At 44.5% G+C, this 14,323-nt stretch overlaps 1 protein-coding gene across 1 annotated transcript in view; it reads right to left on the reverse strand.

Annotated features, from left to right (window-relative positions):
- Window positions 1–249: 249 nt before the first annotated feature.
- Window positions 250–14,323, reverse strand: part of ACSF3 (acyl-CoA synthetase family member 3) — a 169,066-nt gene continuing 154,992 nt past the window's right edge. The window contains exon 10 of the mRNA XM_029075693.2: window positions 250–919. Within this exon, the coding sequence (XP_028931526.1) occupies window positions 802–919 (118 nt within the window). The 3' untranslated portion in view covers window positions 250–801. The remainder of the gene's footprint in view (window positions 920–14,323) is intronic.

The following is a 14,323-nucleotide window of genomic DNA, read 5'->3' on the forward strand; positions in this document are numbered from 1 at the left end:
CCATCAACAGCTACATGCTGGAACCACATGCTTATTCAGTCAATCCAGCCACCTCTCTCAGGGAGATTTGAATAGTTGTTGGGGGTAGGGGCACAAGGCGAAAAACCCCACTGGGTATAGTTGTGGCTATCAAGCTGTGATCATGTGATCACGACAACACCTCATCCCCTGCAAAAATTTAGAGCTTGTGTCGTGCAAACTCAAACCACACAAAAAAAGACCTTTACAGATGACAGGCACACAGCAGGCTGGATGCCTCAGACTGAGACTTTTTATTTAATTTTGTTTAGAATACAGTATTTCCTCCTCAGTTTCACTGCTTACAGTCATGTGGCTGCCTCCTGGAGCTTTCAATTCAACTTAATTCATTTGTTCCAGCCAACAGCAATACCAGGTCTGTTGCTGAAAATAAATCTGGATACCCCAGGTTCTAAGTAATCAGCCCCTGGATATGGGAGGAGAGGACCTGAAGGAGAAGGATCCCCATTTCACATTCCCTTATTGAACCTTCAGTGTGTGGCATTCGTTTCTGAGAATGTTTGGTAACAACTGACTGCATGGACAGAGCAGAGAACAGCTGTCTTGTTTGTCCTGTCAGAATGGAAGAGAAGCAAGTACATTTGTAAGATCCTCGATTTTTCAGCCAAACTAAGACAGTGATCAAACTAAACCGATCAACCCCAAGACCAGGGACAGGTGATTTAAGGGAACATGGCGCTGGTCTCTCTAATCTTGAGGCGGGTCCCAGCAAGGGGCCCTGCATTTGACATGCCGCTTCCTTCCCTGTAGATCCCAAGGCCCTTATGCCGGGTAGAACTGCTTGAGGAGGTCCTTCTTATTGATTTTCCCCATCTGGTTTCGTGGGATTTCCTCCACCAGGAGAAGTTCCGAAGGGATGGTGTAGGGAGCCATGCGATCTCTGGGAAAGAAAAGCAAATGAATAAATTCAAGGCAGCAGGACAGTTTGGAGGGTCCTTTGTATGATCTGTGCCGTTCTCCTGGAGGGCCACATAGGGAAGCCATCTTAGAGAACAGCTTCTTTAAACCATCCTGTCTGCCTGCTGATCCATCTTGGTGTTTTTATTATGGTATTTGGTAAGTGCTCACCATGTGCCAGGCACTGTACTAAGTGCTGGGGTAGATACAAGCTAATCAGATTGGACCTAATCCTTGTCCCACACGGGGTTCACTGTGAGGCCCATTTTACAGATGAGGTAACTAAAGCACAGAAAAGTTAAGTGAATTGCCCTAGTTTACACAGCAGATTAGTCGCAGAGCTGGGTTTAGAACTCAGGTCCTTCGGACTCCTAGGTCTGTGCTCTATCTACTAGGCCATGTTGCTTTCTTTAAATTTCCCCTGTTATTAGACCTTCCCCCGACGGTCTAAGAAGTTGGGGGAGTGTCCCATCTTCCCTACAACTGTGAGACCTTGGCCCATCCCAGAAAATACATTGATTATATCTGAATTTTCAAGCAATTTCATCAGTGACAGTTATGAGTCATAACCAACATCCAGGAGGGTTTCAACAAGGAGGTCTGGGAACACACTCAGACCACCAGCACTGAGGCCACGCTCTTCAGGGTTTTGCAGGATGGAACTTGGGAGGAGAATGGGAGATAGAGGAGAATGGAAGATAGCAGTTGACCTAACCAGTTGCTGTCCGATGAACTGAAATTGGGTATGAGAAAAGAGAGAAGGGAGACAGAGTGAAGCACAATCTCAAATAAGGTGCTAGAAGAGCTGGCTGTTGGAGACAAATGCAAGATTGAAGCCTGGTATGTGACCATCAGGAGTCGGGTTATTCTCCTTCAGCAGAGGCTTTGCTAGAATGGAAGACAAAGAATCAGAGTTGAAAACAGTAAGAGGAGCTGCAAGCCAGTCAGTTGATTGTATCTACTGAGCACTTGCTATGTGCGGAGCAATAAATAGGCACATTCTCTCCCCAAAATGAACTTAGTCTAGAAGGGGAGACAGACATTAACATAAGTAAATTACAGATATGTACATAAGTGCTGTGGGGCTGGGAGGGGGGCGATGAATACAGGAAGTAAATGGAAATACATCAGCATCACAAAGGATAATTTTCAATCATATTTATTGAGCGCTTACTGTATGTAGAGCACTGTACTAAGCATTTGGGAGAGTACAGTATAACAGAGTGGGTAGTCACATTCCTTGCCCATAATGAACTAGTGTATAAAGATTTATTTAACATTTTTTCAGCCATACCTGCTTATATGCAGAAGTATCTCCCTGAACTAATTCGGAGGACAATTCTCTCTGGTTCTCTCTCTCTTCCCCACCCCTGACAAACCCTTTTCCCTCTCCTTTTTCCCCCAATCACTACTTCTTCCCCCTTCTTTCATTCAATAGTATTTATTGAGCGCTTACTATGTGCAGAGCACTGTACTAAGCGCTTGGAATGAACAAGTCGGCAACAGATAGAGACAGTCCCTGCCCTTTGATGGGCTTACAGTCTAATTGACTGTAATCTTCTTCCAATCTCCACATTTCTTTCCTCCTGTTCCCTACAAGAACACATCCCATATTGCCAAGATGAGATATTGGGTCCATTTTTAGCACAATGAAGAAAGTCTCCTCAAGGAATGGCAATCTAAGTGATTATACTCAACTGCTCTGGCAGCTGAGGCTCTTTATGCCATCTCTCCTCTCTCTTCCTCAAAGCAATTGCTTGGAGAGGGGCCAGAGTCCAGAACAGATAGTACTGGAGAAAGAGCAAGAATGATGCATGGTTTTATCACTCTCTGTCTTTTCGTCTCTCCTTTCAAGTCTCTGTGTGTCTCAGAGCTCTCTGCTTTGGTCTCCCTCTCTATATCTCTTTATGTGCTTATGCGTGGTCATGTCTGCGCAAGGCAAAGCTAACAACAAGTTGAAGAAAAATTGAACCAAACCATGGCTTTCTTAATTGCCCTAAGGATATCCTATGCATTTGCCAGCTAATGTTAGAAGTCATATTCTAGTACCTTTTGTTGCAATTGGCATAGAAAGACTGGAAAATGATGGACCGAAGTGACCTACAAGGTATTTTCCCATAAGATAGGACCCTTGGGCAAACCTTCTGATTAGCCAAGGAGGTTTCCTGATTGTCAGCTGTGAGCTAGTGCTACTGGAAGTGCATCCATTCCAGGTTCAGCCTCTCTCTTTAGACAGGAAATGTGGGAAAGATCAAAACATTTGCTTTGCTCTTTCAACAAATTCAACTAGCAGTTGATAATGTAAAATCAAATCCTGTATTTACTCACATAGCTGCCCTACCTTTTTGCAAAACAGGGCAGGAGTTATTAGAAGGGGAGTTAAGTATAGCAATAAGGGGAGCAGGAGAAAAGAGAAGAAAAAAAAGGAAGAGGAAAGGAGGGGACAAGGAAGAGGCAGGAAAGAGGGATGCACCTCTTCTATTGCCCTCTCCCAAGTGCTGCGTACAGTAGGCACTCAATGAATGAGCACACCACTACTCTCACCACTCTCCTCTTCCTACCCTTGCATGTTTTAAAAAAGAAACCCTCACAGCTCAAGTCTGCATCCCGGATGTCCCGACCCGTCCTTTCTTCGAACCCTGGTTAGAGTTGCTCTAAGTGCTTTCAAAAATGATCTTTTATTTCCTCCTCACAAATAAAGAGGGTGAGAAATTATGCTGTTGAGGCTTAATGTGACAATATGGTAATTAGATCATTGTATTCTCTATTTAATCACTTATTCTTGTATTTATCTAAATAGAAGCCCCTTTTCACTCTTTCTCTTCACTCCCACTCCTATCCCCATCCTTCAGTTCCAGGACTTTTCACTTTTGACCCCATCTCCTTAGTCTTGATGATATGAGTTAGAGGGGAGACATGGTTGAAAGTAAGTAGAGGGGTGATTAATGAGGGGATTTTCAGAGGCAGGAGAAAAGTAAATAGGTGAATTATTTTACCTTTCTGAAGAATCAGGTTTTGGGGATGGAATAGGAGGGGGTTTCTTAAATCTAAGGAGAAGGAGGTTTTGGAACTAACGGGTAGCTTGTTGGTTAGGAGTGTTTGGTTAACGGAATGCCCCAAAAGGGCAATGAACAGCATCTCCCTCCATCTCCCCAGCCGGTTGAAGGGATGTTGATGGAGTGGCCTAAATTCTGCTGAAGATCAGCATGGAGACGGGTTTTCATTTCTTCCTTGGCACCTAGCATCCATGGTAGGTAGATAGATCAACTGAAACAGAACTGATTCCACATAGCTTTCTCCTCTCGTAACAAACTGTTGAAAAGTGATATTCTGTATGTCATTCATATTTCACTTTCAACCAATTATATTCTATGACGATACTCATGCAAATAGGTAATAGTCACTCACTAGGTCTCAAGATTCCTTATTAGCCTGCCCATCCCCTAGATGATAGCAAAACAAATGAAATCCACATTTTTGACTACCCAGTCTTTCCCTCCCCTGGTTAAGTGGCCAAATGGCCATATGCAAAACTCTATTAAGATATGCAGCGTTAGAACCTAGTTTCTAGGCACCATGGAGGATTAACTCTTTGGTACTCCTAGTTATGTCAGGTTGCATAGCCAGCAACTGAATGGGGCTGAGAAATCCCAAACCGTGGCCTCGACAGATGGAACCGTTTATAAATAAACATGAGTCTAACAGCCTTATAGGACTGTGTACATCTGCCCGCAACCAGCAAGCATCAACGGACAGGACGAAGTACACTGGCGAGATGCCTTAATGGCGCCATTATCACGCAATAACATAGCGCTGATACTGCATCCGGCGGCAAACTGACAGGGTTACGGCTGTGGCTTCTCACAGCCAGCATGGCTTTCAGGTTGACCCGCTGTGATCTCGGGGCGGGAGTGACAATCTATGGTCTCAGTTTGCTTTGATGATTGGTTGCAGAGGTGAAATCCCAGTAGTGGGTGACCTGGTTTCGGCAAATCCCTTGTGTGAGCAGTCTGGACTCTGCAGGTATCACTTGGACCACACAGGAGACACCCCCACCTTGAATGTTCCCAGACTCACGTGTCCTCACAGCTATGGAATTGATCAGATGGGATGTAAAGAAGCAAGAGCACTGGCCTGGGAGTCAGAAGGTCATGGGTTCTAATCCTGCCCCCGCCACTTGCCTGCTTTGTGACCTTGGGCAAGTCACTTCATTTCTCCGTGCCTCAGTTACCTCATCTGTAACATGGGGATTGAGACAGTGAGCCTCACATGGGACGGGGACTGTGCCCAATCCGAGTTGCTTGTATCCACTCCAGTGCTTAGTACGATGCCTGGCACATAGTAGGCTTAACAAATACCGTAATTATTATTTTTATCAAGCGCTTAGTACAATGCTCTGCACCCCATAAGCACTCAATACAATTGAATAAATGGTGCTCTTCAGCGCTTAGAACAGTGCTTCGCATGTAGTAAGAGCTTAAGAAATACCATCATTATTATTATTATTCCTTGCCTCAATACCTGGATGGCAGAGACAAGGAGAAAAGCAGATGGGTGTGTGGGCTCCAGGCACAAAGGCCTTCCATGGTTAATTTCCCTGCACCCTTAGCCATATCATCTCTTCAGCGAACTCTAGCACTTACAAACTTATTCACCCCCTCCTTAGCACTCATATTTGTGAAGTGTACTCAAATATCTACTTTGATCACTCTAATTATAAATATCTTTATATGTTTTTTCTCTCCAGTTAGAGAGTAAGCTCTTTGTGGGGATTGTAAATTCACTGAGGGAACAGATTGTATCCCCTAATTCTATTGCATTCTCCAAAGCAGTTTGTCCAATGCTCTGAACAGAGTAATGCTCAATAAATACCTCTGATTTTTTTTTTATAATAGTAAGTGCTTACTACGTGCCAGGCACTGATCGATGCACTGTGGTCAGTGACTGTATCACTTTATTCTGTATCTCCAAACCGCACAAAATGTGCACTCAATAAAAACCAAGACTATTTCTACTTTTTTTTTTTTTTTAGTATTTGTTAAGCACTTGCTATGTGCCAGGCACTGTACTAATTACTGGGGTAGTTCCAAGCTAATTAGGTTGGACACAGTCCAGCTCCCACATGGGGCTCACAGTCTTCATCCTCATTTTATAGATGAGGAAACTGAGGATCAGAGAAGTAAAATGACTTACCCAAGGTCACACAGCAGATGAGCGGAGGAGCCGGGATTAGACTTTAGGTCCTTCTGACACCCAGGCTCGTGCTCTATCTACTTTGGCAGCTACTACTGTATTATTACTATTATTATTAACTTCTGTATGGTACAGAAGCTCTCTAGTCTGGGAGCTCTGCTGGCTGGTCCATATTTACCCAAGTTAGAATTTTACAAATATGGACGGAGAGGGAAGCTACCCACGATGCAGATGGAACTTTTTTTTTTTTTAGTGACACTAAATGCTCATGTGCCAGGCATTGTACTAAACACTGGGGTAGATACAAAATAATTTTAGACACAAGATAATCAGGTTGGACACAGTCCATGTCCAATGTGGGGCTCATAGTCTTCATCCCCATTTTATAGAGGAGGTAGCTGAGGCCCAGAGAAGTTGTCACTCGGGAGACTTGAACCCACCTAAGATCCATCCATGCTCAGAATGGGTTGGATGAGGGAAATTTAAAAGGTCTGAAAGGTGATGATGAAGAAATTATTGAGGAAGAGGAACATGCCAGGGTTCTTATTCTGGGGGTTTGTACCCACTTAAGTACCGGTTCCAAGAATGAAGGCCCCATTCGTTTCCAAGCGTCTTTTATGTGCCAAAATGTATGCATAGGTACTGTACCCACAAACACACCTAGCAGCCACACTTTTAAATATGACTCCAGATGACACTCCCTGGCTTGGTCATTACAGGTTGGAACTGAGGTCTGAGTGCTAGCGCTTGCCTAATAATAAAGCAGGGCCACCTCTGGAGGTTTGGGTCAACATTATCATCATCCTTATTACCTCCATTGTTTACTAAGCCCTTACACCATACACTGGGGAGAGCAAGGGTAAGTTGATGGGCTCTTAAGGGTGAGCAAGTATAGATCCAGTCCCAGATGTACCGCAGAACAAGCATCCTATAAAACAAACCCTTTCACTCTACAAACGTTGTATCGGGCACCTCCTAAATCCTGAAAATGGGCCCTTCTCCTGAACTTTAAAATAAGACTTTGTGGAGGATGACGAAAATGGAATGTGAATAGGAGATTTCTGCTGTTCCCCAAAGATATCAGAGCTACCCCCAAGGGATGTCACATTGAGTATTTTCAGCATTTCCTACCTACAAGTCCCAATCTCACTGGCTTGGCCTTCCTTCAGCCAACTCACGTCCCTCACCCTGGAATCGGAATTAAAAAATGCACGGCCAAAGCATTCAGCCATGATTACGACAAACCTTATTAGAATGAACAGGCAATTAAATATGTATTACTAGGAAATAAATAATTTGCCATATCCAGTTTCTTCTGCTTTTTGATTAATGGGTGAAAACATCTCTGCCACATTCTAGCAGAAAGAATGATATATAGAGTATTTCACTGACACCCCACTGCAATTTTTATACTGCTCTCTCATCTCTGGTGATTCCCATTGCTCTCCTACCACCTGCTCCAGCCTCTCCCCTAAGCCACCCGTGACACCACTCTGCTTTATCCAATCTTCTCCCCTCATTTTTCTAGTTTATATCCTTGTACAGTTGGCATCCTGATTTGGGTCTATTGAACTAGTTTGTCTACCCACTGCTTTGGTGGGGTCTGTCTTGGGTAAAATTTCCTTAAAGGCAGTAGGAACCATGCTCTTTTCCTGCTCTGCACCCTTATTCCCTAGCGTCTAGTTCAGTTTGAGTCTTCAACTGGTGTACTGTGAAGCAGTTTGGGGAAATAAAAAAAAAAAAGAACTAGGGTGGACGACTCAATCTAAGGTGGACTTGAGACAAGTTAGCAGCCCTGTGGAATAACTTCTGTATGCTGTAGAGAAGCAGTGTGGCCCAGTGGAAAGAGCCTGGGCTTGGGAGTCAGAGGTCATGGATTCGAATCCTGGCTCCGCCGCTTGTCAGCTGTGTGACTGTGGGCAAGTCACTTCACTTCTCACTGCCTCAGTTACCTCATCTGTAAAATGGGGATTGACTGTGAGCCTCATGTGGGACAACCTGATTACCCTGTATCTACCCCAGCACTTAGAACAGTGCTCTGCACCTAGTGAGTGCTTAGTAAATACCAACATTATTATTATTATGTGATTGGTTCAGTGGTTCTCACGATTGACAGATGACCCGTAGGTGCTGGTGACACCCTGTAACATTAGTCTCCTCCCGGGCGGTCTGGGCTGGCTGCACAGTGAGGGGGCAGAGACCAAGACGCTCTCAGCCGAACAGGTTTCAGGAGTGGTGTCAGAAGGGGGACTAATTGTATGTATCTGTTTATGCTTGTTGCCTCTATTCACTCACTCACTGCTTGCGTTAATTTGAGCTAAGTGTTAGGTTTGTTTCATGGAGAATCATGGCTAAAACAAACCTTCCAATTGAAAAACTCAGTCAAGAGAAACCTGATTGCCTGTTGTAGTGCTGATCCCAGTTTCTGGTTTCCTGTGGGTATCTAAACACTAACTCAATTGAATAATTCCCAACATCTCTCTAGCATTCAATAGAACGTGTCAACTTTGGAATCATAAACTCTGGCTTCGACTAAGCTGGACACTCCCCGCATCTATCCCTTTGTGTTTCCTTAGCTTTCCTGGGGTTGCCTATCCCTTCCCCAGATTCCCCTTTCTCTGGGTGTCCCTTCTCTAACTCACCCCCCCCCCCAGTATCCCTCCCCCCGGGTAGGGCCGTTCTGACCATCCTGGCCGCCCCCAGTGTGATATTCCAAGTCCGAGAGGGAATGTGATTCTCCCGCAACGGGGCCTGCTGCTCTCCGGCAGCACCACCCTAGTGGTCAATTCAAACCCACTCCACCCTTCCCTCTTGTTCAACACATCCTGTTCTCTTTAACTCATCACCCCAGACCACCTCCCGGAAACTGTGCCTTCTGTTAACTCATCCCACTCCAGCGTGTTACTGACTCCCACCACATCCATCTCACCATGCGCCACTCCCCGCCCGCCCCCCCAGCAACCGCAACCACAACATCATTTCACTCTGACCTCTGGAACGTTCCCCGCCTCCACTATAGGTAAATTTAATTCTAGACTGATTTCTGTTCTGCTCATTCCACCTCCTTTCCACCATCACTGACACCCAGCCCTCTCAATCAATCAGTAGTACTCAATCAGTAGTACTTATTGAGTGCAGGGCATGACTCTGGATCCCTCATGCTCCTCACAAGGGGCTCTCAACTTATCTCACTTCCTACAACTCACAGGAAGAGCTGGTCTACTTCTTGGCACCCAATTCCATTACCGCTTCTTGCCTTCATCTCTCTCACCATCACATTTGATATTCTCCACACTCCCAACCTCACAGCATTTATGGACATGTCTTTCAATTATATATTATAAATTACCTATTCATATGAATGTCTGTCTCTCCGCTCTAGATTGTAAGCTCATTCTGGGCAGGGAACGAGCCTGCTAATTCTGTTGTATTGTACTCTCCCAAGAGCTTAGAACAGTGCTCAATAGTACTGTACAATAGTTCAATAGTACACAGTGCTCAATAAATATGACTGATAGATGGATTGATTAGGCAGGTTGGTGGTACTTTTTACAGTTTAGGGGAATTTGGTCAATGACTTGGATGCTTTTCTGGTACATCACAAGCATGATTTTTTTTTTTTGAAAGGCAATTTGGTTCAGTAGATTCTGAGATAAAGTTTCTCAAAAATGAATCCAGAATCATTCAATCAATCAGTCATATTTTTAGAGTGCTTACTAGGTGCAGAACATTTTACTAAGTGGGTGGGACAGTACAACGCAACAAAATTAGTAGATACGTTTCCCACCCATAACAAGCTTACATTTCATTAATTTTACTTTTTACCTGAGCCAAGATCGTTAATCTTGAGAGGGTGAAAGGGTAGACCAGCAGCATAGGGCAACTTACTGGTAAAGCTATATTTGATATCCAATCATCTAACCAAAAAATGTATTCTTTCCCTCCATTTCTGTGTATTTTGTATGTGTATTTATGTATGCCCAGGAAAGGATCTACCTGTACCTAGAACTGAAGAACACAGCCCTTTAGCAGAACATATAGATCTGAACAGAGACTAATCGACTCCCTAAAATTAGATATGGTAGCGAAAACAAGTGAAAAAAACAGGTGCCAACATGATTATATGCAAGTCACTCTGAATTTTGAGAGAGAATACTGTGGTCTTTTCCAGTTATTTTAACTAGAACGTACAGTGTCACTTTCTCTCATATGTCCATGCTCTTTATTCAGCTCCTTCGTAGCTGAGGAAAAATCAACAGCAAAAAGCTGTAACTCGGATTCAAAAAGTCTGCTTTGCCCTTTGCAAAGAAAGCTCCCTCGCCCCTCCCCGTGGCTTTCTGCTGGTTGTATGTCACCAACCTGGGGCCATGCCCAGCTCTGACAGGCAGCTCCCTGGCGCTGATTCTAATGCAACATGCCAAGTCCACCGAGTACGTCCCCCATCATCCCCCCCCACCTCCCTCTGAACCCAACCATCAACACATTCTGCCATATGGGAGGCTCTAGCTCAGGATGGCGCTTGTCACCATGAAGTTGGATTGGAGGCGAAAGCTGCAAAATGAATCACTCTGAAGAGGGACATGTGTCTCCTGCCAGTGAGTGTGAGAAGTGGGGAAAACAAACGTAAATGACATTTAAAATAAAGGAGAGAGACAGGGTGAGGGGGAGAGGGAGAGATTGAGGAGAATAGGCAGCTGGTGAGGTGCCTGGGAGCTACCATGAAGAGAAAGGGTAAAGAAAGAGGAGGAGAGGGAGGGGATGGAGGGTGCCTCTTGGAAGATGGAGATTGCTATGCCCCAAGCACCCTCTTGGACAAACTCTGGTTTACATAATTTTTTCCAAATCTGAAGTGCTGCTAGCACCATTAAGGGGAGGGAAGGGAACATGGTATCAGAATAAGTGTCCAAATCAGCAAATGGAGAGAGAGACTCTCTCTCTCTCTCTCTCTCTCTCTCTCTCAGCTTTCACTGGGGCTGTATTTTGAGAAAAGCCCCTATACAGCAAATCTGCATAAAATGAATCCAGTTTTACATAGCAAAAGGGGATTAGGTTTCAGTTGAAAGTGAGCATTTCATTCATAATCCAAAATGGGCAGCAAGATCCCAAAGAAGTAAAAGAAAAGCTAGGTAAAAGTCTGTCTTTAAATACTTCTCTTTTCCCACTAAAGATGGAAATGTTTGAAAAACATTATTTTTGCTTGCAGGTTCTCCTTGCTTTACAGGTCTGAGAAAAGACAGGGTCCTTATAAAGGGAATTTGGGTTTTATTGGGTGTGGGGCTTGCAGCCCTCCAAAGAGAGGGCAAATGTAAATCAGGATAAAAAATGAACCAGTAAAAGGAGGGAAGATCAGATATTTCAAGTGAAGACAGCTTCATCCTCCCTTGAGACACTGTGTTGGAAAGGAAAAGCAGAATGTCTTGACTAGACAAAGATGAATGCAGCCAAAGCGAGAGCAGCTGGATGGTAGATAGAGCAATGTCCATCAAGGATCAGGTTCCTTTTTGGCTCTTTAGGGTGATGGGGGAAATGGTTTTACTGGATGGAGTAAAAGAGAAAAGGAAAAAAAAAGCAGGGCCCATAGCAGGAGTAAACCTAGCTGGGTTCCAGAGTTGAAGGTGATCTAAGAACATTAGATCACTAATTCTAGGACAAGCAATGAAGAAAAGCCACTGAATCCCTGGCCTGGAAGGTTCATTTAGTCCACATCCCTGTCTCTAAGCAGCAAGGTTGGGGGAAATGCAGGCCCTCTAAAACTGCCCCATCTTCCATGACTCCTTTTGCTGAGCCTCAGTCTAAAATTCAGGTTCGCTTGCCCTGACCACAGTGCCGAGAAAGGCTCCAATCCTTTGATTGCTGCGGGGCCGCCTCCACTCCAGCGCCCCAACTCCACTGCCTCCTTCATGTCCCACCTGGCTGAGCAAAAGCCTGTGCGAAGCAGCTGTTCCATAAAATGGGAAAAAGAGAGAAATTAGCAGAACAAGAGTAAGAGAAGCAGCATGGTCTAAGTAGACCGGTTGCTGGATTAGGGGAAGTACAAGGAAGGAAGAAACGTTTTTAAGGACAAATTGAAGCAAACTCATACGTGATGTGGCATAGAAGTGGATAGCTGGAGAAGCAGCGTGGCTCAGTGGAAAGAGCACGGGCTTTGGAGTCAGGGCTCATGAGTTCAAATCCCAGCTCTGCCACTTGTCGGCTGTGTGACTGTGGGCAAGTCACTTAACTTCTCTGTGCCTCAGTTCCCTCATCTGTAAAATGGGGATTAAGACTGTGAGCCCCATGTGGGACAACCTGATTCCCCTATGTCTACCCCAGCGCTTAGAACAGTGCTCGGCACATAGTAAGCGCTTAACAAATACCAACAAATACCAACATTAGAAGAGTAAGGGCCTGTAAATCAGAATATCTGGGCTCTAAACCCAGTTCTGCCAATTGCCAGCTGTGTGAACTTGGCCAAGTCACTTCTCTGGGCCTCAGTTTCCTCATCTATAAAATGGGGATTCAATTCCTGCCCTCCCTCCTACTTAGACTGAGAGTCTCATGGAGGACAGGGACTGGGTCCAACACGACTGACTCGTATCTACCCCAGCACTTAGAACAGTGCTTGGCAGATAGTAAGCAAATAAAAAATACCATCAGCATTATGTACATCAACCTCGACTCCTTTTCAGTGTGAGCAGATAGGGCAAGAAACTTGCCTCTTCCAGCTTTAATGTACTATCAAGTGTTCAGCACACTGCAGGCACTCAATAAGCATCAATTTTGAAGAGGATGACGACGATGTTACTCAACAAACGTCCAAGTGGAAATGGAACTGAGAAGCTTTCAGGAGATGCATTTCAGAGTGAGTTTGGAATAAAGGCCTGGGGGTATGTTTGTGTGTGTGTGTACATGTGGGTGAGGGAGTGTGCACATGCCCTGGAGCAAACAGAGAAAATGTAAGGTCAGGAGGTCCAGGGATAGGTCAGCATTGGAAAATGTAATTTCTAATCTCAGCTCTGTTTTTGCCTGTGTTTAGAGCTACATAAGTAATTCAACCTCTGCCATATGGAAAAGCCACTAATGAGACGAACCCACCGACAGGAGTGCTATGTGGCTGGGGAAATTGATTACTGTAAACATCTCTGAAGATGCAAAAGCATTATAGAAGTGATAAGTATTCTTCCAGAAAAGCAAGTTTAGTGTCTCCAGTTGCTCTCATTAAGAACTATGCAAAAAGCCATGGGAAATTTTTTATCTATCACCATCACTGCGATACCTTTTTTCCTTTTACATTCCACGACTTTCACTCCATCTTCTTCCCTATTACTGCTCAGCAGAAGTCCCTCAGAGTATGCTTGACTGAATTAATTTGATGGGGTATCATCAGATTCTACTAGTGTGCAACAAACTGAGAAATTAATACTGGCAAACACAACTGCCGGATAAGCTACAGCTAGATTAAGTTTCCTGTGCCAGCAAAGCTAGGTGAACCACATCACTGGTGATGGTCAAAGACCTCCCTTGCCATGAAAGTACACAGGGTAATGGTGGAATCAATCGATGGTATTTCCTGAATGCTTATTACGTGGAGAGCACCATACTAAGTTTGAGCTTAGTATTAGTATGCTGATTAGCATTAGTGACGACCGGGGAGAGTACAGTACAACAGAATTCGTAGACATGACCCCTGCTTATAACGAGCTTACAGTCTAGAAGGAAGTGGGAGGGAGAGGCTGACAACACTAAGAGGTTAATTATAATAATAATAATAATGTTGGTATTTGTTAAGCGCTTACTATGTGCAGAGCACTGTTCTAAGCGCTGGGGTAGATACAGGGTAATCAAGTTGTCCCACGTGAGGCTCACAGTTAATCCCCATTTTACAGATGAGGTAACTGAGGCACAGAGAAGTTTAAGTGACTTGCCCACAGTCACCCAGCTGACAAGTGGCAGAGCCGGGAGTCGAACCCATGACCCCTGACTCCTAAGCCCATGAGAGAGGTTGGTAGTAATAGTAACAGTAGGAATGTTAGGTTTCATTGAACACCCATTTGGTGAAAAGCCTCTGCAATGCATTTGGGAAGTATAAAACAAAGAAATGACAGGTTTCCTGTCCACAGGGAGCTTACACTCTAACAGGGAAGACCGACACTAAAATACCGAATAACTGAATGTGCAATTCAGAAGACGTATATACAAAAGTATTGAGGATGGG

This window comes from Ornithorhynchus anatinus, chromosome 11, assembly GCF_004115215.2.
Source record: "Ornithorhynchus anatinus isolate Pmale09 chromosome 11, mOrnAna1.pri.v4, whole genome shotgun sequence".
In the NCBI taxonomy this organism is placed as follows: domain Eukaryota; kingdom Metazoa; phylum Chordata; class Mammalia; order Monotremata; family Ornithorhynchidae; genus Ornithorhynchus; species Ornithorhynchus anatinus.